This window comes from Pogona vitticeps, chromosome 5 (genome assembly GCF_051106095.1).
Source record: "Pogona vitticeps strain Pit_001003342236 chromosome 5, PviZW2.1, whole genome shotgun sequence".
Lineage (NCBI taxonomy): Eukaryota > Metazoa > Chordata > Lepidosauria > Squamata > Agamidae > Pogona > Pogona vitticeps.
The window spans coordinates 117,248,289-117,275,624 of NC_135787.1; the positions used below are offsets into that span (position 1 = coordinate 117,248,289).

Consider the following 27,336-nt stretch of genomic DNA (forward strand, 5'->3'; position numbering starts at 1 on the left):
TCCAAAGAGTGCATAGGAAGAGAGAAAGGTGGGGGTCACCAGGCAACTCAGTTTAGGTACAGCTGGTCATAATAATCACCTGTGCTACTGAACAATATGAAACATGCAAAAAGTAGGGAAGGGCAACGGCTTGCAGGGAAGTATTGTGGCAGGTCCTAGCAGTCATAGCAGCTTTCCAGTAATATGTTAAATCTCAGTGATGGAAGACTGGAGGGGGGAAGATACCATGTGTGCTAGGGCCACATATAACATATGCAGATTTGGAGAGGATAAGGTGGGGCCTCTTGAGCATCATCCAATCAGGTCCTTTCAAGAAATAAAACTGAGCCTTATTTGTGAATCATATGGGGTAGCCAATCCAGGAACATGCCTGGATATTATAAATGCAGGCATATCCAAACACTTCTCATTCAGATACATGCATGTTATTAGGGCCACAAGCTTGAAGAGGTGAGTAAGAGTGACTATGTAAAGTATCAAATAAAATCAAATTGAAATTTGATTGATTTGGATTTATGTAAAGTATCAAGATGAACTGATTGATGACATGAGGGTAACTGTAAAGTATGTATGCGTCTGTATGTGTAGCAAATGCAGTGGAAACCAAACCAGAACAGAGAAGATGTTGAGCACCAGGTGGGTGCTGCTCTTCAGGAAAGTAACAACGAGCACCTGGAAGGAGCCAATATGCAGATGGGAAACATAGTGTGGCCTGGTTCAATTCCTACACTGGCAATCCAGAGCTCCTCTTTCAGGAAGGCCATCCTGGAAAGCAGGCAGATGCAGACTAGAGGCTGGCAACTGTGGGTCAGAAGGAGGGCCCACATCACTGCTGCCCAAAGACAGGTGCATGTCATTCAGACCATGGCTGGTGAGTCTAAAGCCTATCCATTGATCTTTTATGCCCTGTCTACAAAACACCGAAATTCACCTGAGTGGCTTCACATTGCAGGTGGTGTGAATGAACAGATCCGGTGTGGAGGAGAAAATACTCAGCAAAGCAGCAGAAGTCAAGAATGAGCACATCAGATATATCTCACTGAACCCTGGTTTGAAAGTGAAGCTAACACATCCTTCGTAGCCATAAAGCTGCAAAAATGGTTGTTCCTCATCAAAGCATTGTGCAAGCCTGACCTACATGGTGCTCAAGAATGAAAACACAACTTTGCAGACAGTGTAGCCAAAACCATGCAAGGAATTGGGTCTTCCTGTCTTCGGGGAGTTATTTCTTTAGTTATTTCATTATTACCTTTTCTTTCTCCTTGTAGAGGGGCCCAAGAGGGCTTACAAATGATTTAAAAACATTAATATTAAAGCAATTAAAATATAATAAACCACACTACTAAAATATGTTGATTATTAAAAGGTAATAAATAGAATCCCTTTAAAACAATTTAAAAACACATTTAAAAAGATAAAAGCAACCCACCCATAGAATCCCTTTTCAGTAGTAGTTTACACATTAAAGACCTGCCCGAAAAGAAAGGCCTTTCCCTGTTGCAGAGGGATATCAGGAAAAGGCACCACCAGCCAGGCCTCTTATGGGAGTAAGTTTCAAAGCCTGAGGGAGCAGCCACTGAAAAGACCCTCTCCTGTGTCTGCCTGTTAGGGCAGTGAGTATGAGAAAAAAGCTTTCTTTAATGATCTCAAATCCCAGAGAGTCTGAAATGGAGAGCGATCCATCCTCAAACTAAGCCATTCACACCCATCCCCTTTCTCCATAGTAGAACCAGTCAGGTTGCTATGGAGAAGGCATCAGCGTACAGAGCTTCAGGTGCCCACGCATGGCCATGGCTATCAGCTCCCCCAGAACACACCATTTATCGGTCCTTCATCCCACTACCACTCAGGCCACCCTTGCTGGCAATGCTAATACTGTATAGCTTCAAAGGCAATCATCACTCCTCCTAAGATACAGAGGACATATGACTTAAGAACGAGCCCTGTAAATATTGGCCTAACCCTATATATGGAATCCTATGCATGTTTCATGCTGGTGATATGATTGACACTTTTGGCAATTGCCACAATAATTGGCCAGGCTGTAGCAAATTAATTAATTCAAGCAAAACTACCAGACCAGCAGAAAAAATGCCTGCCAGATGGGAAGGCTGTGTACTGACAAAATAGAAAAGGAGAATCCTCACCTCATTTTCATTTTTATTATTTACAACTTTCGTCAAATACACAACCAGAGAGTATGCAACATTAAACAAATGCATTAAGGCCACCTACGCATATATGGAAATGTACATAATGCATCCAATACTCTTTTGCTCCTCCTTTCCCTTCTTTTCTTTGTTTCTTATGAGTTTCTAAGAAAATGGCTCTTGCAGACAGCAGCTAAACAGCATCTGACCACATGATGGCATAGTTCATTGGGGTTCTACCACTAACTCTTAAGAAGCATATTGTGGATACTTATGTATTAGTTGGTTATATTTACGTCCCACATTTCCTCCAATAAGGTCAACCTAGAACACATGGTTCTCTTCTTCCCATTTTATCCTTGCAAAACCCAGAGAGATACACTGGGCTGAGGAAAAAAATCATCTAGTAAATTTCATGGGGCAGAGTCAAAGATACCTTGCAGACAGAGATCTGCACAATAGTGCACCATCGGAAGAGAGAATAGCATAATTTCAGCTTCTATACATCTATAATGACCCTGTAAGAACTTAGACATGGATATCTCTTGCCCCAGTCCTATTCTGCATTTTCCCCAATATATCAAATGAAATAAATAAAAATTTAAAAATAGCGAAAGCAGGGGAAAACACAGAAGGATTGCAAATGGAAAAGGATGGCATCTGGACCTCTAGTAAATTTCCCTAGACAAGGCCTCTGCTATGTAATCACACTGCGTTTTTTGTTGTTTTTAGTCGTAAGTGGTGCCTAAACATATAAAGCCATACATACATACATACATACATACATACATACATACATACATACATACATACATACATACATACATACATACATACATACATACATACATACATACATACATACATACATACATACATACATACATACATTTTTTTGTTTAGTCGTTAAGTCGTGTCCAGATCTTCGTGACCCCATGGACCAGAGCAAACCAGGCCCTCCTCTCTTCTACTGCCTCCTGGAGTTGGGTTAAATTCATGTTGGTAGATTCGATGACAATGTCCAAACATCTCGTCCTTTGTCGTCCCCTTCTCCTCTTGCCTTCACACTTTCCTGACATCAGGGTCTTTTCCAGGGAGTCTTCTGTTCTCATGAGGTGGCCAAAGTATTAGAGCCTCAGCTTCAGGATCTGTCCTTCCAGTGAGCACTCAGGGTTGATTTCCTTCAAAATGGATACGTTTGTTCTCCTTGCAGTCCAGGGGACTCTCAAGAGCCTCCTCGAGCACCACAATTCAAAAGCATCAATTCTTTGGCTGTCAGCCTTCTTTATGGTCCAGCTCTCACTTCCATACATCACGACAGGAAAAACCATAGCTTTGACTATGTTGACTTTTGTCGGCAAGGTAATGTCTCTGCTTTTTAAGATGCAGTCTAGGTTTGTCATCGCTTTCCTACTAAGAAGCGGGTGTCTTTTAATTTCATGGCTGCTGTTACTATCTGCAGTGATCATGGAGCCTAAGAAGGTAAAATCCATCACTGCCTCCATATCTTCCCCTTCTATTTGCCAGGAGGTGATATGACCAGTTTTTTGATGTTGAGCTTCAGACCATTTTTTGCGCTCTCCTCTTTCACCCTCATTAAGAGGTTCTTTAATTCCGCCTCACTTTCTGCCATCAGAGTGGTATCATCTGCATATCTGAGGTTGTTGATATTTCACTCGGCAATCTTAATTCTGCCTTGGGATTCATCCTGTCCTGCCTTTTGCATGATGTATTTTGCATATAAGTTAAATAAGCTGGGGGACAATATACAGCCTTGTCGTACTCCTTTCCCAATTTTGAACTAATCAGTTGTTCCATATCCAGTTCTAACTGTTGCTTCCTGTCCCACATATAGGTTTCTCAGGAGATAGATAAGGTAGTCAGGCACTCCCATTTCTTTAAGGACTTCCCATAGTTTGCTGTGGTCCACACAAAGGCTTTTGCATAGTCAATGAAGCAGAAGTAGATGTTTTTCTGGAACTTTCTGGCTTTCTCCATAATCCAGCACATGTTAGCAATTTGGTCTCTAGTTCCTCTGCCCCTTCAAAATCCAGCTTGCACTTCTGGGCTTTCCCGGTCCACATACTGCTGAAGCCTACCTTGTAGGATTTTGAGCATAACCTTGTTAGCGTGTGAAATGAGTGCAATTGTACGGTAGTTGGAGCATTCTTTGGCACTACCCTTCTTTGGGATTGGGATGTAGACTGATCTTTTCCAGTCCTCTGGCCACTGCTGAGTTTTCCAAACTTGCTGGCATATTAAATTGAGCACCTTAACAGCATCATCTTTTAAAATTTTAAATAGTTCAACTGGACTGCCATCACCTCCACTGGCCTTGTTGTTAGCCATGCTTTCTAAGGCCCACTTGACTTCACTCTCCAAGATGTCTGGTTTAGGGTCAGCAACCACACTATCTGGGTTGTCCGGGATGTCCAGATCTTCCTGGTATAAATCCTCTGTGTATTCTTGCCACCTCTTCTTGATGTCTTCTGCTTCTGTTAGGTCCCTACCATTTGTGTCCTTTATCATGTCCATTTTTTACACAAAATGTTCCTTTAATATCTCCAGTTTTCCTGAACAGATCTCTGGTTTTTCCATTCCTATTATCTTCCTCTATTTCTTTGCACTGTTCATTTAAGAAGGCCCCCTTGTCTCTCCTTGCTATTCTTTGGAAGTATGCATTCCATTTTCTGTAACTTTCCCTATCTCCCTTGCATTTTGTTTCCCTTCTCTTCTTTGCTGTTTGTAAGGCCTTGTTGGACAGCCATTTTGCTTTCTTGCATTTCCTTTTCTTTGGAATGGTTTTTTTGCTGCCTCCTTTTACAATGTTACGGGCCTCCATTCATAGTTCTTAGGCACTCTGTCCACCAAATTGAATTCCTTAAATCTGTTCTTTGCTTCCACTGTGTATTCATAAGGGATTTGGTTTAGGTTATAACAGACTGGCCCATTGGTTTTTCCTACTCTCTTCAGCTGAAGCTTTAATTTTGCTATGAGATGATCAGAGCCACAATCATCTCCAGGTCTTGTTTTTGCTGACTATATAGAGCTTCTCCATCTTTGGCTGCAGAGAACATAATCAATCTGATTTCGGTATTGCCGATTTGGTGATGTCCACGTGCAGAGTCGCCTCTTGTGTTCTTGAAAAAGAGTGTTTATGATGACCAGCTTGTTCTCTTGACAAAACTCTATTAGCCTTTGCCCTGCTTCGTTTTGAACTCAAAGGCCAAACTTACATCTCTATGATTCTTTCTAAGTAGCAGTGGTATTGTGTGAAATTTTAAGGTGTGAATGGTTATCATTGCATTCTGAGTGGCAACACCCTCCCCCCCAATATCCAAAAAATGGATCAACAAATGAGGAGCACTTATTTTATAAAGTTAATGACTGTTAACTGCTCATTCAGGTCTAAATCAGTCTCAAATATTTTACATTGTGGCAGAGATAGCTTGCAACAGATCTTGGGGGAAAAATCCTTTTCACACCCACCTACTGTACTATGAAGATTGCAACTAAACTCAGAGGATCCTGAGTACAGTACGAGTACAATTGCATAGTTACTACTAATCAGAAAGTTCCAGGGCTCAACTTGGTGAGCTCTGGTCTTGCTATACTATCTGCTAAGTAGAAGTGATCTCTGATTTAGTTTCAGCTAATTCTGATGCTTGTCTTTTCCCGGGAAAAGACACCCTGGAAAAGACCCTGATGTTGGGTAAGTGTGAGGGCAAGAGGAGAAGGAGACGACAGAGGACGAAATAGTTGGCAGTGTCAGAGTGTGTGTGTGTGTGTGTGTGTGTGTGTGTGTGTGTGTGTGTGTGTGTGTGTGTGTGTGTGTGTGTGTGTGTGTGTGAGAGAGAGAGAGAGAGAGAGAGAGAGAGAGAGAGATTAATTGGGGCCCACAGATTAAGATGGTTTAGTGAGAGTTTACTTATGAACAGCAGGAATTATTAGCTTTGAGGAGTGGAAACTAAAATATTTGTGGCAAATTCTGTTGCTATTGCATCAGGAGATTGTTTTGAAGTTACCCAAAGGTATATGTGCAACAGGTTTATAGATATTATTTTTTTAAAAATAGGAATTTACATAACTTGAAATTGTATTTTATAAATGTTTCTTCAGTTATAGCAGTAGCACAGCAGCTGCCTTGTGAAAGCTGTCCTCCTGCATAGGCAGAACACACCATGGAGCTGCTTATGTTGCCTCTCTTGGGAGCGATTGTTCTGTTTTAATGAGTTTAATTGGATGTGTCCAATTCTCCTCTTATTGTTTCCCTTCCACGCTGATGGAAGTAGAACCTGTAAGTATACATGCATCATATTTATGACTTATCTCATAGTTATGGTTTTCAAAGCAACTAGCACATAACTGTTACTATACAAAATTTAGATGGTAACTAATTTGGTTTCCCTTCTACATTCGTTCCATCATTAATGTTAGGATTCCCTCTGAATGATTTCATTTTAGTTTCAAACCACAACATTTGTTGCTAACTCATTAATTTCCCTGACTTTCCCTTGCATGTTTTCTCTTTCTTTCTGAAGCCCTTCCTTTCATGTTCCATTCCCTAATCTTGAGCTCCACCTACTAAATTAAACACCTGATGAAAGCTCTTTTTCCTCTCCTATCACTGCGCTCTTACCTGCCGCTGTCCTGTTTCTGCATCCACCTGTCTCCCCACTGAGACCCATCTCTTGGACAAGCCTTAAAGCCAATGCAGTCACGCTTGCAGGAACAAGCTGTTTAGTACGAGACTCCTCATGTGAAGGACCACTTTTACACTTTATGGGTGCTTTTGAAGCCTGCTGTGTTCCTGAAAGAGCAGATGTCTTCTATGGTAATAAGCGCTTTTGCTCAGATTTCACTAATGCATTAGCTGTGCCCGTACATGGAGGAGATGGATCGGGTCACAGTGATTTATACCTGAGTTTGAATCCTTGTTTAGCCATGGAAGCTCATTGGGGGTTGTGGAACTGAAAGAAAAAAACTACTCCTTAAATATCTTTCTCATTTTACAAGCCCTATTGTGATGGACAGCTCTCAGAACACTCCTGTCAGTCAGGTCAGAGCTCTGATATGGGAACCTATGACATGACAGAAGGGGCGGAACCAAGGAAACAAAAGGAGAAAGAAAGACAGTTTAGGCAGTTAGGGCTGTGGTTGTGTTAGAGAGAAGAGTAACAGAGAGAAAGAGAAAGAGATTGAAAAGATAGGAATAGGATAAGCCTTAGAAAGTTATGTGGTTAAGATTGGAAAGAGTTAAAAGTGCTAAGAAATAGAGGAATATAGTAATACCTTGATTAAAGTGAATCTACATGAGCAAACATAAATGTAATCAAAGCAACGTTTATTGAATGAATAATAAAAGACCATCCATGATTTTCTTTATGTGATTTACTTACAAACCCATAAATAAACATTGTTATATTTGACAGCACCTATCTAATAGTCATATTTGCTACAGTGAGGAACATATCCTCTGGTGGCAGCGAAAAAGGGTGGAAAGTATATGTTGTGCTCAAAAGGGAACCTGGGTGTGTAGAAAAACAAACAGAGGAACTGGGTGTGAGTGACACCCATTATGGTCTAATTTGGTTCTGATTTGATGGCATACAGTATATTATAACATACATGTTTTTAGTAAACAGTTTGTTATATCACATAACTTAAAACTATGAAATAATAGATTGGATCCTGACTTAAGTGTACTTAGAGCAGACACATTTAAATATATGGAAATTTGCTTAGTGACTAACTTATGCCTTATTGTCAGGACATTTTTTCTGAATATGACTAAGTCTTCAGCCAACTCAGTGTTCTGGTATTTTGTTGTTGTTGTTGAAACATTTTTTGCCAAAAACACAGTGGTGAAAATATGTCATCCCCACAGCTGTAGCTTGTGCTTGATCAAGCTTCTGAAACATGGCTAAACCTACATGAGTTGTAGACTGAGGTAAGCATGCATGCATATCTTATGCAGCAGACACTTAAAAAATAAATCTGTCTGCTTGTTGCCTTCATCTTGAAGCACACAGAAAAAACCATGCTGGATCAGATCAAGGTCTCCCAGGTCAAGCCTTTTTTTCCCTTCTTCACACAGTGTCCAACCTAAAAGGAGTCCACAAATGGAATAAGAACACAACAGAACTTTTGTGTTCCAGTTCCCCACATATCTAATTTATGTCTTAATACAGTTCTTTCCATTGTCTTAAAGGCAGTGGATTTGGCCCTTGACAGTTTCTCAGCCAGCCCGTTAAAGTAGGGAAGAGAAAAGAATTTGTTTGTTTGCTTTTTAATGTAAGTGATGTACATTTTCACTGCTCTACTAGAGCTTTAAAAAGACCACTTAACTTCCTCTGCCCCTCTGCTGAGGAGCAGAGGAAGTGTTTAATTAGCCAGTGTCCTGGAGTGGCTCTCTTATTAAGTCATTTTATAATATTGGCAACTCAAAGGAGGAAAGCTTTTGGTTATTTCCCAGCAATTCACACATGCTGGAATGAACCAAAAGAGAACAACCGTACTCACCCCCAAAGAACAAGAAGCCCCTGACAAGGGCAGAAAGGTGCAGGTAGGACAGCTCTGGGGACTGTTTAGTTCACTCCAGCGAAGAGCGAAACAGCCCATCCCTCCAATGCACAAAACAGCGGGCTTAATGCCCACACAGTCAGCCTCTAGGGTAATAGCTTTCTAAGGAGGGAAAAACTGAATGCTATGAGCTGCTGTCCTGGAGTGCAAAACACACTTTCTTCATGTTACCTCACTGTCCCCTCAACATCCTGAACACAATCACAAGCTAGTGCCTGATTTGTGTGATATCTTCCCTCTGCCATTTAGTAAGGCCTCACTCCTACAATTATAACAGCATCTAAAGTTAGGTATACCACACACTTGTAATTTAATTGAGTCATATATTAATTTTTGAGGGAGGAAGATATTAATGGTACCTTAAATAGCCATGTGTAAGTAGTTGTTGCTATTTGTAAGTAGTAATTTCAAGCTTTGCTAGTCTATTTGCCAAAGCCATGTTGGTGGTACCTTGGAGGTAACAAATTCCAATGTTTAAATATATGCTATGTGTACAGATGGGAAAAATTAATCTCTCTGACTATAACTCCCAGAATTCCACAGGATCCTGGGAATTAATCCAAAGAAATAACTCATATTTGATGGAGTAAAGAAATACATCCCTTACAAATTTTGCAAATAGGTAGTCATGTTAGTTGCAATTTAAAAAAAAAAGAACATTATGGTGCCCTGAAGGCTAACGAGTTTTATTTGGCTTAAGCTTCTGTACCTGACTTCTTCAGATGCCTTCCTTTACAGAAATACTGTTATTATTAGCTCGGTGCCTCAAACCAGACCAATACCCGCATTTACCTTGTTAAAACGGATAATGATTTCCAAAGTAGTCCTAAAACAAATCTCTTGTCAAACATAAGATGTTTCTTGAGAGCATACAGTTAAATATTGCAGTCACATACAGCCATTTCAGGTTTAGTTGAAGCTGAGGTCAGCTAGAGCCTGACAGAGATGCTCTGCCTTTTTCTTTTCCAAGCAGTGCAAAACTTAATCGCTGCCATATTAAAATGAGTTAACACTGCATGGAGTCCCTGCTCGGGCTGTGCACTACAGCTGTAGCATTCTAATAAGCATGTGCTGTTCAGTGATTTTAGTTTTGCCTTTGGGCATGGCAGACTGGAGAGAATTTACCTTCTCAAAATTGGATGCTGTTTTCTGCCTGTAGCTTTTCAGTGAATTCAGTAAGAATGACGGCAAAGGAACAAAGGGCAGACACTCAACTGTTCTTGACACCTGTCTCACTCTGCAAGAGACTCAAAGAAACAGTCTTGTGGCTCTGCCTCCCCCCGCCCCCCGCAGTCTCCTGTTCTGATGCATATGAAGGGCACAGATGCAATTTTACAGATAGATTATTTAATGTCTCCTTAAAACCAGAGCAAAGTACACATTGTAAAGTACATACCATTACTTTGTTCTCCTGCTTTTTGTAAAGCTAAGGGAAAGACAGAAATGAAAGCTGTTTTACAGTGTGAAAACACAGGCTTAAGCTCTCCTGCAATCTGAACCAAAACATTGCCTCCACACTGATATACATTGATGGGAATTGCAGAGGGTGGAGGTAGTGGTTCTTCAACATCCAAGAAAAAGTGGAACCCACAGCAGCATAATGGCAGAGGAGGAGATGCCCCCTACATTATATGTGTGATATGGAGTTTGGGGATACTTCTACTCACTGGTTTCACAGTGGTCCATTAAGGATTATCAAGATGTAGATCTAGGGTAAGGAAAATGGACCTTTCCTGATGATGTTGGGATACATCACCCAATGTTCCCCACTATTGGATATGCTGTCTAGGGCTGATGGGAGCTGCAGTCCAGCAACATCTGGAGAACCAATTTGTTCACCTGTTTATCTACAGCTATGAAGGGTTGCCAGTTTTCAAAGCTCAACGACTGTCTGACTTCACATGTGTCTGCCTGTACTTTGGGATTACTAATCAGAGATTCTTCTCAAGGTTCCTCCATCATGTTGTCAGATACAGTGGATGGTAGTTGGATAAAGAGCCTCTTCGAAGGAAGAGCCCCATCTTAAAATATTCTCTCTGGGACTGCAGATTGCCCAACCCTCTTCTGTCACGAACACCAACCTCTTCCCTGCATCTTAAAAGAAACTGGCAAATGACATAGCACCAAACTGATAACTTATGAAACCACAGTTGTTACCTGACATAGTGCTAATTGGGTATACATAATAAAAAAAATGGAGGAGAGACAAGAGGTGCTCACTTTAGGTTTCTACTGTACTGGTATATCCTTAAGTGAGCATCTCTCCTCTGATTTTTTTTTTTACTATGTTTGTTCAATTTAGCGCTATGTCAGATAAGAGCAGTTTGACAGTCTGTTGCCATCGAATCCAACCCACTGCTCAGTGCAGGAATCCAAATCAAAGTATGTCAGTGTGATGGGGATCATTTGAAATTTTGAGCAGTTCCTCTCTTTTGGCGGGAAACGATGACTGAGGCTCTTTTGAAACATTAACAACTTTATTTACATTAACATTTGGCGATTCCACAACTACTTCAATAGGCTCAAAACAGCTCAAATTAGGCAACTGTCCATCACGCAACGACGAGAACTCTGATCGTAGATGTCAAAAACTCACTGGGGGGCTGGACCAAACCGCTCCCGGTCCGTAGGCTTCCTCAACAGAGCACACCTCACTGTGCATATCATCCCACAACATGGATGCCTGGCCCAGTCTCCTTCCATCGATGGTTGATTGAATGACTGGTCCAGTCTGATCACCTTCTTTCCATGTCCTTGCCCTTGGGGAAAGACTACTACTGTCCATTCTAAGACTTCTGTTATTAATTCTCTTTCCTTTCTTAATTCTGGATCTGGTAATAGTCTGCCCACTTTCAAATTCAGGAAATCTTTCAACAACCCGTGTGTAGTCTCATATGAGTACTCATCTCTTTTTATCACCCTGTCTTCCTCCTTCCCTCTCCTTATCTCTATTTCTGGTATACTAAAACCTCTCTTCCTCTCCTGATCTTTTATATCTTCCTCCCATACTGTTATAATTAACTCCTCCTCCTTTTCTTTTCTCTTTCTCTCTCCTCTACTAGGCAGATTTCAACTTTCCTTCCTCCTTCTTTTGATCCCATTACTTCTCTTTCTCCTATAATCACTTCCTCCCGTTCAATTATTTCTCTCCCTCTTATCTCTCTCTTTCGCTCGCTCGCTCGCTCTGGTGTTTCTATTCGTGAGGCTCACTCTGTTCTTTCTCTGTTTATGCTGTCTCTCCTTCAGTCAGACAGAGGTTTGGACTGATATCAGCAATCACACGTGCCAGAAACTGGGGGGAAAAGTAATGCAAGCAGAATTGTTACCAAAAAACATTAGCACCTACTAGCTGAACCAAAAAAATCAACAAATTCCTGTGAAAAAGCCTGGGTTTACTCATGATTAGCTGTATGTCAGATAGGCAATGGAAATTACATCAGAGGTAACCTGGCAAAAACCTCAGGGTATATTTGGGTGTGACTGTACCCTAAGTAGTGCTAAATCTGGTCAAGACCACTAAGGAAAGGCAGAGGAGCAATTCTGGCTGGAGGGGAAGCCAGTCCCTAGTTCTCTTGCAGAGTACCCATCTCTTAACCTGTGGGTGGTGAACATGTAGTCCTCCAAGACAGTTGGATTACAACTCCCATAATTCCTTACCACCACCCATGGTGGGTGGGGTTGATCAAAGTCAAATGAGCCAAAGCTTAACCAGAATTAAGTGATGAGGACATTTACATCTACACAAACTTCATGACAAAACAGCAAATAACAAAACATGAAAATGTATTTTCTTTCAAAAGTAATTTAGGATGTCTATCTGTTTTTGGATTGCTGTTACTGCATGGAAACGGGTACATTTTTAGACATTCTAAAAACAAACAGTATTACAATCTGGCCTTCATTTGGCATATTGTTGTCAGATAGTTCCTTTCCATGGTTGAGACCAAGGTAAACTGGCTCTGTAGTTGGGAGGCAGATTGTGGACAACATTGATTAATGGGGGTGGGTTGACATCATATTCCTTTGTATTACTTCTGTCCCTGAATATGTTTTGCAGCTTTGATCCAATTTTTTAAAAATAAAGCACAGAAAGAGGGAGCATTTATGCATGCAAAAAAAGACTACAGTAATGCAGACAATATTAATCAGGAAGTTGGAGCAAAATATTTATGTATACACTTGAATGGGATTAAGTCCGATGAACACCAACTGGATTTAATACTGACTAGATGCAATTGCACTGCAATTCAGCATGTGAAGTGGAGACAAGCATGTTTGTCAACATGAGCCTCAAGACAGGGCTTTTTTTTAAAAAAAGGAACAGTTTGTGCTGTTTTTAATGATATGCTACACCCACAGATTGCAGTGGATTGCTTCTACATAATGTTTTTAAATTTTAAGCTGTAATCTTGGAACTGAAGAACTATGAAGGAAGGAAAATATTGCCCTGCACTGTTTTGCAAACATGTACAAATTAATGAAGAGCTTGTGCAAAAACTTACAGAAATGGTTGGTTGAATTATTGCAAAAGCAGAATAATACATTCAGATTTAGTTCTAGTTTAATTTAAAGTCGACCAGACCCCTTCCATTACTGTCATAGCACTTCTGGATCCAACTGAAGCATATGGGCCTAATCACACCTACTAAAAGAACCCCAGTTATACCGATTCATTTCATCCCTCTGTTGTACTGATACATTTATTTTCGCAGTCATGCAGTATATAGATTGGTGCAAACGTTCCCACTGTTTTTAAACTATATTGATTAATTTCTTTCTATTTGAACCATTATACACTGTTCTTGATTTTGTTATCAGTTCATTTTCTGTACTGTTTCTTAGGACTATCACCCCCATGTGCTTTTTTTAAAAAAAATAACAAAAGTGATACATCAACAATGCAAAAGAGAGGGCCTCGTCTTTCCCCTTTCCTCCTTCACCCAGTCCCTTTGCAAAGTATGGTGAAGAGCAGGGTTTAAAAAGAGAGATTTTTTTTTTGAATTTCTTTATAATTCAAAGCAGGAAATGTCTCTGCCCATGCCTTCTTTTACCTGCAAGGGTGGGGCAGCAGGCTGTATCCTTCGAGCAAAGTATTCATGATGATTTTTTTATAGTAGTAGTAGGCATCCTTCAGTCTCGAAAGACTATGGTAGCGTGCTCTGTATGGAGGACTTGGAACAGCGTCTAGTGTGGCTGAGGAGGCCAATTCCAGAGTTACAATCTCTTCCACACTGAAGACAAATCCAATCTGTCCCCTGTCCAGCTCCCTGGCTTTGCTTCCTTTGTGACTTCCTCTTTGCCTCGGCCTGCTGGACAAGGGTCTCTTCAAATTGGGAGAGGCCGTGATGTACCGCCTGCCTCCAGGCTGAACGATCAGATGTCAGAGTTTCCCATCTGTTGAGGTCTATTCCTAAGGCCTTCAGATCCCGCTTGCAGATATCCTTGTATCACAGCTGTGGTCTCCCTCTGGGGCGATTTCCCTGCACTAATTCTCCATATAGGAGATCCTTTGGAATCCGACCATCAGCCATTCTCACAACGTGCCCAAGCCAGCGTAGACGTCGCTGTTTCAGTAATGCTGAAAATTCCAGCTCGTTCTAGGACTACTCTATTTGGAACTCTGTCCTGCCAGGTGATACCAAAAATCCGTCGGAGGCAACGCATATGGAAGGTGTTCAGCTTCCTCTCCTGCCGGGCACAAAGTGTCCAGGACTCACTACAGTACAGGAGTGTGCTCAGGACACAGGCTCTATAGACCTGGATCTTGGTATGTGTTGTCAGTTTCTTATTGAGCCATACTCTCTTTGTGAGTCTAGAGAACATGGTAGCTGCTTTCCCAATGCGTTTATCCAGCTCGATGTCTAGAGAGAGGGTGTCAGAGATGGTTGAGCCAAGGTACACAAAGTCATGAACAACCTCCAATTCTTGTGTGGAGATGGTAATAGAAGGAGGTGAGTCCACACCCTGGCCCATGACTTGTGTTTTCTTCAGGCTGATTGTTAGTCCAAAGTCTTGGCAGGCCTTGCTGAAATGATTCATGAGTTGTTGCAGGTCTTCAGCAGAGTGGGCAACAATGGCTGCATCATCTGATTTTTTATATACTTTAAAAATAATTATTTTTTATATACTTTAAAAATAATTATTTTAAAAGTGGGTACAAGCTCAGTGGCCATGAAGTGGCCACGGCGCCTAGAAATCTGACCCCTTTGCAAAGGAAATAAATTGACAGTAACGTTCACATGGACTCAAATGATGAGGAATGAAGTGATTCATCACAGTACAAAATAAAACAACCCTCCTGGTGAGGGGAAAATAAACTGGAAATAAATCACTGCCCTGGAAATGAGTCAATCATGGCTGTTTGTCATGTGACTGGAAATTTATGAAATGATCTAAAAAAAATAGCAAAAGAGGTATAACTGGGGTTCTTTTGGCTCATGTGATCAGGCCCATAGAGTTGGAAGAGACCTCAGATGTCATCTCATCCATTTCTCACTCAGTGCCAGAGTATTGCAACTTGAGCATTCTTCATTGAGAACCACATAACATCTGCTTAAATGTGTGACACAGTGCAGTCTTAAAGCTGTTTTATAAGATATAATAATAGTAATGTTTGAACTGAAGAGCTGTAAAGGACCCTATGGATCATTCAGTCCCTGTTAAGGAGGCACAGTGGGGAACTGAACTCCCAGTCTCTGGCCAGATCCTTAAATCACTAAGCTATCCAGCAGTTCTATATAAAGGTCAGACTACATCCTAAGGCAAATTTATATTTCCTTAGTCCTCCAGATGTGCAGATCTTTCAATGCTATTGCACCTGAAACACCAAACATGCAAACAATGCCATATTATTGCCCAACTGAACAATTGCAACACAAAAGCAACCTAATTGGTCAAATGTGGATGGAAGCAAACCTGAGTAATAAAAACCTGCCATCAAATCATTTTCAATTTACGGCTCATTTCCCTTGAACCTCTAGCTCTTGAGCCAGGACTGTCTTTTCCTCTTAAGGCTTCACTGCTTCTAGCTATGCAATCAGTATCATGTGTAGAGAGGCCCTTGATTTCATTACTTTTCAGACTAAATCCAATGTACAAGGTTAGTCATCACAAGAGTCGGTCCATAGAAATTAATATGACTTACACAATTGGTGACTACATGCTCCATTCATTTCAATGGGTCTACCTTAGTTGGATTTGGGCACATCATGAGAAGGCAAAATTCTCTGAGAAAGACGATAAAGCGAGTAAAAGTTAAAGGCACCAGGAAGAGAATATGGGCTGATCCGCACCGGGAAACTTGGTGCAGTCCAGTCTGCACTCAAAAGGCTCATTTGAAGTGTGATCTATTTTAATTCTCACTTGAGTGATCCTTCCATCCATACTGGAGATCATGCTACAGGTCCAGAACAAGGTATATCTAGTTTACTCACAAGATAGGTTTACCTGGTTTATTTGTAAGTTTACTCATGAATAAGGGGGCAGCAGCTGAGGACAGCTGCAGCGTAAGGGGAAGATGTTGGGTTAAGGTTGGGCGGACAGAAGGGAGGTAACCCTTCCCCTTTTCACATCTTTCTCCTCAGCCATAGCTCTGCTGGGGCTGTGCTACATTTGTGGGGGCAGAGTCCATGGAGTCAACACAGCTCCCTTCCCTGCCTTTTCTCATGGGGTGACTTTCTTCTTGCTGTTGTTAGTTAAAATAAGTGGCATATAAAATGGCAATGAATCTAGGCTCGTCGTTGTTTAGTCGTTTAGTCGTGGCCGACTCTTCGTGACCCCATGGACCAGAGCACGCCAGACTCTCCTGTCTTCCACTGCCTCCCGGAGTTCTGTCAATTTCATGTTGGTTGCTTCGCAGACACTGTCCAGCCATTTCATCCTCTGTCGTCCCCTTCTCCTCTTGCCTTCACACTTTCCTAACATCAAGGTCTTTTCCAGGGACTCTTCTCTTCTCATGAGATGGCCAAAGTACTGGAGCCTCAGCTTCAGGATCTGCCCTTCCAGTGAGCACTCAGGGTTGATTTCCTTTAGAATTGTTAGGTTTGTTCTCCTTGCAATCCAGGGGACTCTCAAGAGCCTCCTCCAGCACCACAGTTCAAAGGCATCAATTCTTCGGCGGTCTGCTTTCTTTATGGTCCAGCTCTCACTTCCATACATCACTACAGGAAAAACCATAGCTTTGACTATTCGGACTTTTGTTGGCAAGGTGATGTCTCTGCTTTTTAAGATGCTGTCAAGGTTTGTCATCGCTTTCCTCCCCAGAAGCAGGCGTCTTTTAATTTCGTGGCTGCTGTCTCCATCTGCAGTGATCATGGAGCCCAAGAAAGTAAAATCTGTCACTGCCTCCATATCTTCCCCTTCTATTTCCCAGGAGGTGATGGGACCAGTGGCCATGATCTTAGTTTTTTTGATGTTGAGTTTCAGGCCATTTTTTGCACTCTCCTCTTTCACCCTCATTACAAGGTTCTTTAATTCCTCCTCACTTTCTGCCATCAGAGTGGTATCATCTGCATATCTGAGATTGTTGATATTTCTTCCAGCAATCTTAATTCCGGCTTGGGATTCCTCCAGTCCAGCCTTCCGCATGATGTATTCTGCACATTTGACCAATCTAGGCTAAGCCAATGTAATTAAATTATTGGTGCCAATTTTATACTCATCATCCACCTTTCCAGACCTTTCAAGGGAATTTCCCCAGTCATATTCTCAGTTACCCCAAACCTTCCAAAATGGAGTAACTTTTCTCAAAGTAACTTCTCTCACCTTGCTCTTTCCTCCCTCCCTTCAATTCAGCTGAAGCCAGTTTTCACTTAATTAATGCACCAGGAAAAAAGAGTTTTGTGACCTTGGGCATATTGCTTTCCCACTGGATAATAACTCTCTCCTCACTTAGTGAGCCCTTGTTCTTCTTCCTTTCCCTTTTTTCTCTGGCACAAGTCAATAGGTCTAAATTTCACAGGGCAACTGAAACTTGTTAACCCCTCTTTTGCCAGTCTCTTGACTTGCACTTATTACTCTCAGGGGTGAATGTTCCATGCATCAGTTTTGCAGATGAATTAAAGTGATAATATGTTTTACAGTTTAAGAAATGACATAATATGGACATTCACAAGATAAACTGGCATTGTATTAACATACATTTTCAGGTTGGTTTTAATTTGATTTAAATTACAGTTCTATACCTACTTCCCTAGAAGTAAGACTCATTTAACTCAATGGGACTTTCTTCTGAGTTGAGTTGTATAGAATTGCACTGTTAATTGGTGTGGCATCTGCCCAGGTCATGAATATTAATGTGCTATCTGCATGGACCAATGAGAGTGCTGGAGAGGTGGAGTCACAGGATATAAGAGTCTCTGCAGGGGGAGGAGAGAGATTAGATTGGCGATTAGAGGAGTTTTTTTAGAGTTTTTTTAGATTGGAAGATTGGTGATTTGGGGGTGGAGACAGAGGGTGTTGGCGGTTGAGAGTGTATGAAGAAGAATTGATTATACCTTCATCACCTGTAATAATAAACAATTTCTCTTTGGTTCTTTTTAAACTGACACATTACCTGGACCTCTGCGATTAATATTAAACAATGTTGATGTAAACTGGTGGCAGCGACACAACACATAGCTTGTACCCTGTGATTGGTGAAACAACCAAGAGACAAGCAGGAACGTGACAATTGGTATCTCACTAACTGAATGCAGTTGGTCCAGGAGATCTGGACCAAACAAGCATTCATTTTTTGACAAAGACAGTGATATATTGGTTGTTGTAAGTTTTTTGGGCTGTGTTCTGAAGGTTATTCTTCCTAACATTTCACCGGTCTCGCCAGTCACAGAGACTGGCAAGACTGGCAAAACGTTAGGAAGAAAAAGCTTCAGAAACACAGCCCAAAAAACCTACAACAACCATCGGATCCCGGCTGTGAAATCCTTTGAAAGTACTTTGAGAGTTACCACTGGCTCAGAATCCAGTTGTGATCTTTAACAGTTTTGTGCATAGAAAGCTATGTCATTTATCAAGCAGGTGCTTAGAATTATGTTGCACAGTTGTTTCAGAATGATAGCCTCACATATTTTTCCATTTTAAGCTCTTAATGGAACAAATTTCACCCATTAAAATTAAATAAAGTTTTGCCACCAGTTTTAGCTGAAATTTCCATTGCAGCACTAATGCTCCATTCCTGAATAACGAGGCTGGACTCTTTCTTGAAAAGCACTTGTTACTTTTACTTAGTAAAAGTGGTGAAGAGGAGGATATTGTGGTCAAAGTTCCTTCTATAAAACCTCTTTCTGCAATAACACTGTCACAGTAAGGGGTTGCTAATAAAGTTGGCAAGAGTCAGCTGCTTGGTGACTCTTCGTTCATTCGTTTAGTCGTTTAGTCATGTCCGACTCTTCGTGACCCCATGGACCAGAGCACGACAGGCCTTCCTATCTTCCACTGCTTCCCATAGTTGTGTCAATTTCATGTTGGTAGCTTCGATGACACTGTCCAACCATCTTTTCCTCTGTCGCCCCCTTCTCCTCTTGCCTTCACACTTTCCCAACATCAAGGTCTTTTCCAGGGACCCTTCTCTTCTCATGAGATGGCCAAAGTACAGGAGCCTCAGCTTCAGGATCTGTCCTTCCAGTGAGCACTCAGGGTTGATTTCCTTTAGAATTGATAGGTTTGTTCTCCTTGCAGTCCAGGGGACTCTTATCCCTGAATAAATAGTAACAATTCCCTATACCACTAGATGGCAATCTTTCCTTGTTCCCATTACTATAAGGTTGTTGCTGAAATTAACAGTCTCAGATCTACATGCTCCACCAGTCCTCTGATAAACTACTTGTATAAATACATCATAATCATGTTTAAGGGCAATGAATGGCTTCCTGCCATTTTACCTTAGGGATTTTTTATTAACAGCAATAGCATGTGTGAACAAATAACATTATCCCTAAGTGTGTTTATTTAAAAGTAAATCCCATGTATTGTCAATTATTCCAATGTATGACGACCGTATGAATTCATAACCTTAAAAAAGCCCTATCAGGGCCAGTCTTGCAAACTAAAGGCTGTGATTTCCTTTATTGAACCAATCTACATCATGTTGGCACTTCCTCTTTTCCTACTGCCCTCTATTTTCATTAACATTATTTTCTTTTCCAACCTTGTCTCCTCATAATATGTCCAAAGCGTAATAGCTCCAGGTTAATCATTTTAGCTTCTGGTGATAGTTCAAATGGGATTTGATATATAATTTACTTATTTGTCTTTCTGGTGATCCACAGCACCCATAGAGTTCTCCTCCAGAACCCCATTTTGAATGAATTGATTTTTGTGTGTCAGTTTTCTTCATTGCCCAGTTTTCACATGTGTTCATAATAATTGGGAATAATACACCCTGTGTGATCTTGGCTTGATCTCCAACAGCAACAGGTCCTTACACAAGGATACCTTCTAATTGCTTCATCTTGTGTCATTCCAAAATCTCCATTGTCTTTGGATTTCATGACTGTGCAGTCTCCATTTTGATTTATGAATTAACTTATGTATGGAAAATCTAACAATTTTTATTTCTTCATTATCACCCTTAAAGTTGTCTCATTTTTCTATGGCCATTATTTATGTCTTCTTAATGTTCATCTTTATTCTTGCTTTTGCACACCCCCTTCTTTAGCCTTTATCAGCTGTCATTTCCAGTCATTGCTCTTTTTTGCTAGTACTATGGTGTCATCTGCATATCTTAAATTATTGCTTCACTGATTTTCATTCCATCTGAATCTAATCTGAATCTAATATATTTGTGTATCTAGCATTTCTCATTCCATGTATGCTAAAAATCTTTGCTGTAAAATCTAGCACATCATTTTGCTTGCATGTGAAAATAATGCGATGACCCTACGGTTAGCGCACTTTTTGGCATCTTCTTTCTTTCGACCAGAATATATATTGAACATTTCCAGTCAATGTTTTATTTTTTGTGTTTGTTGGCATATTTTGTTTGCATTTTGTTAGATACAGCTTCTCTGTCTTGAAGCAGTATTTCTTTACTCTTGATTAATTATTTCTTTCAGCTGCTTTCAGAGTAGCTTCCACTTCATGTTGTAACAATTCTTCTTTGAAGAATTCATGCATCTCTTCAGTACATCCGTTTCAATTTTCTCTTTATTTTATCCTGATCAGATAATGTATTCCCCTATTGATATTTCAACATCTATAATCTGGTTTTAAGTTTCTGTTTGATTTCTTGGATCTTCAATGAGACAGGAGTCTAGGAGTGATCCTATTAGTACCAGCCATACAGCTGAGGCTAGACTTACCATTAAAGAAAATGAGGAATTGCCTGAAGCAGGAGATTCTGGTAAGAGACCGCTTGTACAGAATGGCCTGTCTTGTACTCCTTCAGCAGAACATCATTCCATCTCCCAAGTGAAAGAAAGAATCAGCTCCCCGCCCCGTTGTCTTTTGCATGTGGAATGGAAAAGTAATGTCATTGTTCTCTTTGCCACAGGCAACAGAAAGTCTTGGTCCAGCTTTCTTATCTTATGATTTCTTTATACATTATTTGACCTAACCTCAGTATTACTCTTGACTAAATTAACCCACTGAAATCAATGGAACTTGATCAATGTTACTTGTGACTAAGTAATTCCATTCATTTCAATAGATTGATTCTATTGGAACTAATACTGTACTGGATTTTTTTTTCACCCTTTCTAACTTTCATTCATTCTTACAATGATCCAATGAGGCGGCTGGTGCTGTCATGTGCTGTCAAACTGCCTCTCACTTATGGCAGCCCTGTGAATGAGTGATTCCACCAAAGAGCTTATCATTAATAATGCAGCTTAACTCTTGCAAATTCAAGGCTGTGGATTCCTTTGTTGATTCAATCCATTTCACATTTGGTCTTCTTTTCTTGACGGCTTCAGTTTTTCCTAGTATAATTGTGTTTTCCAGCAATGCTTGTCTTCTTTTAGAATAATGGTGCCTAGAAGCTGCCCTACTGGTTTGTAAGGTTTGGCTTCTGCACAACTCTAACCCTATCATTTATTTCTGTCATCAGAACCTGGAAATGTCATTTTTCTGGACTATAGCTACCAGTGACCATGTTGCCTGGGTGATTCAAGGATGATTGCCTGGGTGATTCAAGATGATTCAAGCCTTCCTCAGTCTCTGCCCAACACAGCCTCCTACAATACATATACCAACATCCCATCCCATAAGTTCTACCATTATGTCAGGGAGAAAGATTTCTGCTGTAAATCGGAAAGTATATTTACTACAGCTAGAATCCTATTGTTGATGTACACTTCCATAAGGAAAATTGTGTAAATCATGGTGGCAAGTTGCTGCTCATTAATGAGGTGTCATTGGAGGTCTTGTTTGTCTAGTAGGAATAAAACAAGATACTTATTTAGCCAGGTCACAGCTATGACTGCAGCACTATTTCCTTCAGTTAAAAAAATTCCAGTGTTCTAATGCATAAGACTACTTTTACTAAGCAAACTATGTATTATTTATTATCCCTTGAAGAGCATAATTTTATTGATAAGCTTGTGTATCCGTTTATGTACACAGAAACCATGCAGTTGCTGTAACAATATTCAAGCAACTCTTTCCATTTCAAATAGGCATTTGTGTATTTGCCCATGCCATCAACTCAAGAGGCTGGGCAATTATACAGCAGTACATAAAGCAGTCAGTAAATAAACCGTTAAGTACTTTGGTTGGCTTCTTATATTTAATTCCGTTATATGTCTAGATAATTTTAGATCTAATTACTAACAGTATAAATCTTTACTCAGAGCATATATCAAGTCTAGCAGTCAGGGAGAATTCCACACAAAGAAATTTGATACCCAGTTTTTCTCCTTTCATTTTCACAATCTGTTTTGAACATCCATTCAAAAGAACAGCAGGACGTGAACTCTTTAAGTCTCAGTTACCTGTTACCTATTGGGATAATTCAGGCTGCCAAGTTCCATCAAGACTGCAATACAAATAACAGTGCTGCTCCATGAAAAACTAGATGTACCTGTATTACCTTTACTCGTCTATGAAGCAGCTCTTATACACATGGCAGTTTGAAGGCAGCTGTATTTCATCAGTTAACACTGAAGAATGGGAGCCAAGAGTTATATTCCTAGAGCTGTTTGTTTGGCATTGAAAAACAACAACCACTCAACTTTCCTAAACGGCAGACCTAGGTGTATCCAGGACCTCTTGTATAGTTATCTAGCTGGGCTCATATATACAAGTCCTGCCATCTGTCCTGCCCATGCTTAGATTTAACGTTCAGTAAAGAATGGAGTCTAGATTTTAAATTTCTAAATTGGTTTTGGAATTCTGCTCAGCTATAAAAACTTTATGCTGTCAAATTAAGCTATAGGTTTGATCACATGGGCATACAGCTCGGATTTTGGACCTCTTATTGCACAGTCTATTGCGAGCTACTTTCCAGCAAGTACAAAACGTACTGGGAAGAGTGCTCCAGCCCCATCTTGATCCATGCCTAAACTGGATCTTTTTGGTGCAACAGTATAATTACTATTCTGGGAGGCTGGGCTGGAGCAATTCCTTGATGGGACGGAAGGGTTGCTTTTAAGGGAAATCACTCCCAGCAAAGGAACCCTTCCTAGTGCAATCAGACATGCACCTTTCTCATCAGTTGATCACATCCTCAGCCTTCACTTATTTACTCAGATTTAAGCCCTATTGATGTGTGCTTTAACTTGTGTGGAGCTCATACAGGGTGACATATGTTTGCTAGCCCTTCAGTTGTTGTCTCTAATAATGGAATCTTGACCTTCTGAAGAGGATGCTGCTGCGACCAACAGCTGTCTGATCACAGCAGCATCCTTTTCAGATGTCACAGAGCCAGGGCAGGCAACAACTGGGAAGAGAACGAAAACTGCTTGTGGGCCAGCTGATCCTGGAAACTGACTCAAGTTGTTTCAATTCCTCCCTTGCCACAAACAGAATAAGAGCATGCATCACCAAGATTTTTCCCAATCCATTCCCCCCCTGATCCTGACTTTTGGGCATGCTGATATTACACAAGTGCAAAAACACATGTAAATGCTTCCACACTGAGCCAGTATGCTCTGATGCCAGCTGGGAATGGTGTAGGGGTGTAGACTATCCAGTCTTTCAAATCACTTCCAAAACAGAAAACAAACTTTCTGCTCTTTCAGCACTGCTTGCCCTGAGTTTTGTCTTCCGACCCAAAGCCCTGGAGAGGCACAGCAATTCCCTGAAACCTGAGCCATGTCCTGAGACCTGATAACACTGCCTACCAGCGATTATAGACAATATGGAGCTGTATGAACTAATGGTCTGAATAACTTCCTAAATAATATTTACCATATAGTTTGTTACCATAAAAGATTGGTGAGGTAGACCAAATTATATCCCTTTCTCCAAATGGAAATGTGTGGTGAAGGAGATGAGCTAAAAGTCAAAATTTTATACTTCTCATTTTGAGAGGAGAATCTGAAACAGAACAGAAGGAAATACTGGGGAGGGTTTATTTTTGCGGGAGTATCTCATCTTACTTTGATGAGAGAGAGAGAAGTTCGATTTTAATTCTATTCAAACTCCATTGTGAGGGACTTAACATCTGCAGGGATATGGAGGAGGTCACATCTGTAGAATGTGCTGCCCATAGAGAGCCAATGCTCCTGGAGTAAGAAAGGGCTTTATGACCCTGAGAGCAGTTATGTGAGGTCGACTGTATGGCTGTAGCCAGCACCATCACCATTTTGTTCTGCACATTAGTTTGCAGAACTAATGCAGTGTAAACAGTTGTACTATTTGTCAAAGTGTCCATGCACAACTGGAGGAGGGACTGAGAGGGAGAAGTACGCAGATAGGAGGGAAGGGGAAAGGGGAAAAAGCCTCATATCGCTATATTTCTGTATCAATATACCAACTTTGGTATTTTTTTTAAAGGACAAAGGGGGTCTGATTGCCCCAAAAAACAGTAGAGATGTAAGGAATCAATAGAAAATTAAAGAGCAGTGTATCCTGCTATAGTGATTCAAATAGAAAGAAATGAATTGATACAGTTAAAAACAATGTGAATGCTCCTGCTGGTGTGTATACAACATGACGGCAAAAATAAATGTACTGGTACAACAAGGTGTATGGAAATAATCAGTATAACTTGAGTTCTTTTGGCAGGTGTGATTAGGCCCTCCCTCTGAATTCATTCCAGAAAAGGAGATATAGTTCCAATTTTCCTCCCAAATTATGTTTCTTTCATTTCCCATTCATTCCTAATCAAGTGTATTTGTTACATCTTGCCTAAGCCCATTTTGGCAGAATATCCAATGTATTCTATGCTCCCCAAAATTATGGTGTTACCAGTGTTCTCAAATCTACCACAATAGTAAAGGTAAAGGTTTCCCTTAACATCAATTTAGCATGTCAAAAATATCTATATAATATATGGATATCTGACTATATTATATTGTTTATTGTCTATTAGTATGCCATTTTAAAAATAGACATAATGGCCACAATTCTGCTGTTTAGTGCAGTAAATTTCATTAGAGTAGGTCCATTGAATGAATGGGATTTAATGAGTCAACCCCTCCGTAAGTTCCATTGAGTGAAATGGATCTATTCTAATTATGACTTACTATGCTAAAGTAAGTCACACATAGAGTAGGTCCTTTTGAATTGGATAGAATTTATGGAGGGGTTCACCCATCACATTCCCATTGATTCTGTGAGTCTACTCTAAGTGCAACTGATTACTGCACCAAGCAACACGATTTCAGCCTATGTCAGGGCTCCATCACATGTGCCAAAAGAACCCCATTCTGTTGTTACTTAAACCATTTTATAAATATTTGTTCATATGATGCATAAGTAAGGATAAAGGTTCCCCTTGACATTTAGTCCAGTCGCGTCCGACTCTAGGGGGCGGTGCTCATCCCCATTTCCAAGCCGTAGAGCCAGCGTTTGTCCGTAGACAGTTTCCGTGGTGACGTGGCCAGCGTGACTAGACATGGAACACCGTTACCTTCCCACCGTGGTGGGACCTGTTTATCTACTCACATTTTTACATGCTTTCGAACTGCTAGATTGCCAGGAGCTGGGACAAGCAACGGGAGCTCACTCCATCGTGGATTTGATCTTACGACTGCTGGTCTTCTGACTTTGCAGCACAGAGGCTTCTGCGGTTTAACCCGCAACACCACCACATGCCTCACATGATGTGCATAGATAAGATTAATTAATTTGGTCGACCAATTGAATTTTTTTTACCCCTCTCAGGGAGGGTTGTTTTAAAATGCTGTTCAAAAGGGAAAAGAAAAATGAAAGTCAAGAACTGAGAGTGGGAGATAGTCAAGGAAATCAGGAAAAGGGGAAGAGTGAGTAAAGGAGGGAAGGGGAAAGGGTAGAACGAGAAAAGGAAAAATGGGAAGAAAAATGAAGAAAAGTGGAGAAAGGAATTGTGGAAAGGAAGGACTACAGGTGACATATACCACCAGGTTGCACATCAACCAACAGTCGGAAATGACAAGAAAATAGCAACATATTACTTACAAATTATTTAAAAAGGAAAAAAAGAAAAATTTTGGGCACCGGTGACCCCCAGAAACAATGGAAAATTAATCAATTAATATGAGATAGCATGAAGAGTTGACAGAACAAGTATAAATAGCAAGAAATGTACCAATTGAACTAACAGACACGTGATTGAGCCCAGGGGCATATATATACCACATGATTACACACAAAAATGTATCGATTCAAGAAGGGGATGAAAATAATCAGTATAATTAGGGTTCTTTTGGCACATATGATCAAGCCCTCAGTATTATAAATTCTCTTTAATCCTATGAATCCATTAATCCATTAAATAGCACCTAAAGGTACTTTTGAAAGGTTGCTTTAGCAGATATATACCATAAAATTCCATTGTTAAGTCTTTTTGAGCAATTTTAGCTAGTTGTGACTAGTTTCTACCTTATAAATTCTATTTTGCTGCATATTACTTAAAAGTCAAAAGGTGGCAGCCAACATAATCAGCCACCTGATTATGCATTCTTCTTCCATTCCTTGATTCTTGCTGTATGAGTTTCACTACTTTTGAAAAGGATTACGTCAAGATAACCATTAGTGGGAGAGTAAACAGACTGATGTTTGAGATACTCCCCTAGATACAGGAGAACCTTTGTTTGATGTGTCATTTCTGTTGCCTGATAAGGAGGAAATTAATCAATGGTGGTGGAGCACACTGAGGGAAAGATATGAGGGACTGTTTGATCATGGATGACCACCTCGTAAGGAAGACACAGAACATGCTATGCCTTTCCTTCATCATTTTCCTAGGAGAGCTATCAGGTAAGAACAAAGCTTTATGCATAACAGAGTTCAATGGTTACTGGCTGTCCTCAGCAGCTCCAATTTCCTGGTAGTCTGAGTTTAGACATGGATCTATATCCTTGCATGTTTTCAATTCTTAAAACAAGGGGAGTGCTCAAGATATTCACACTGTAACTGATCTCTGTTAACTGACCTTGAATCAGATGATATAGAATCTTGACAAAGAGATCCTAGCTAGCCCTCCAGGTACCTACAAGTTACTACCTGTATCTGCCCACTCTCA

The 27,336-nt window shown here is 40.5% G+C and overlaps 1 protein-coding gene across 1 annotated transcript in view; it reads left to right on the forward strand.

The window, feature by feature from the left end:
- Nucleotides 1-27,336, forward strand: part of CDHR3 (cadherin related family member 3) — a 69,447-nt gene continuing 42,111 nt past the window's right edge. Inside the window, exons 1-2 of the mRNA XM_078376801.1 lie at nt 1-871; nt 953-27,071. Coding sequence (XP_078232927.1) covers nt 26,978-27,071 — 94 coding nt within the window. The 5' untranslated portion in view covers nt 1-871; nt 953-26,977. The remainder of the gene's footprint in view (nt 872-952; nt 27,072-27,336) is intronic.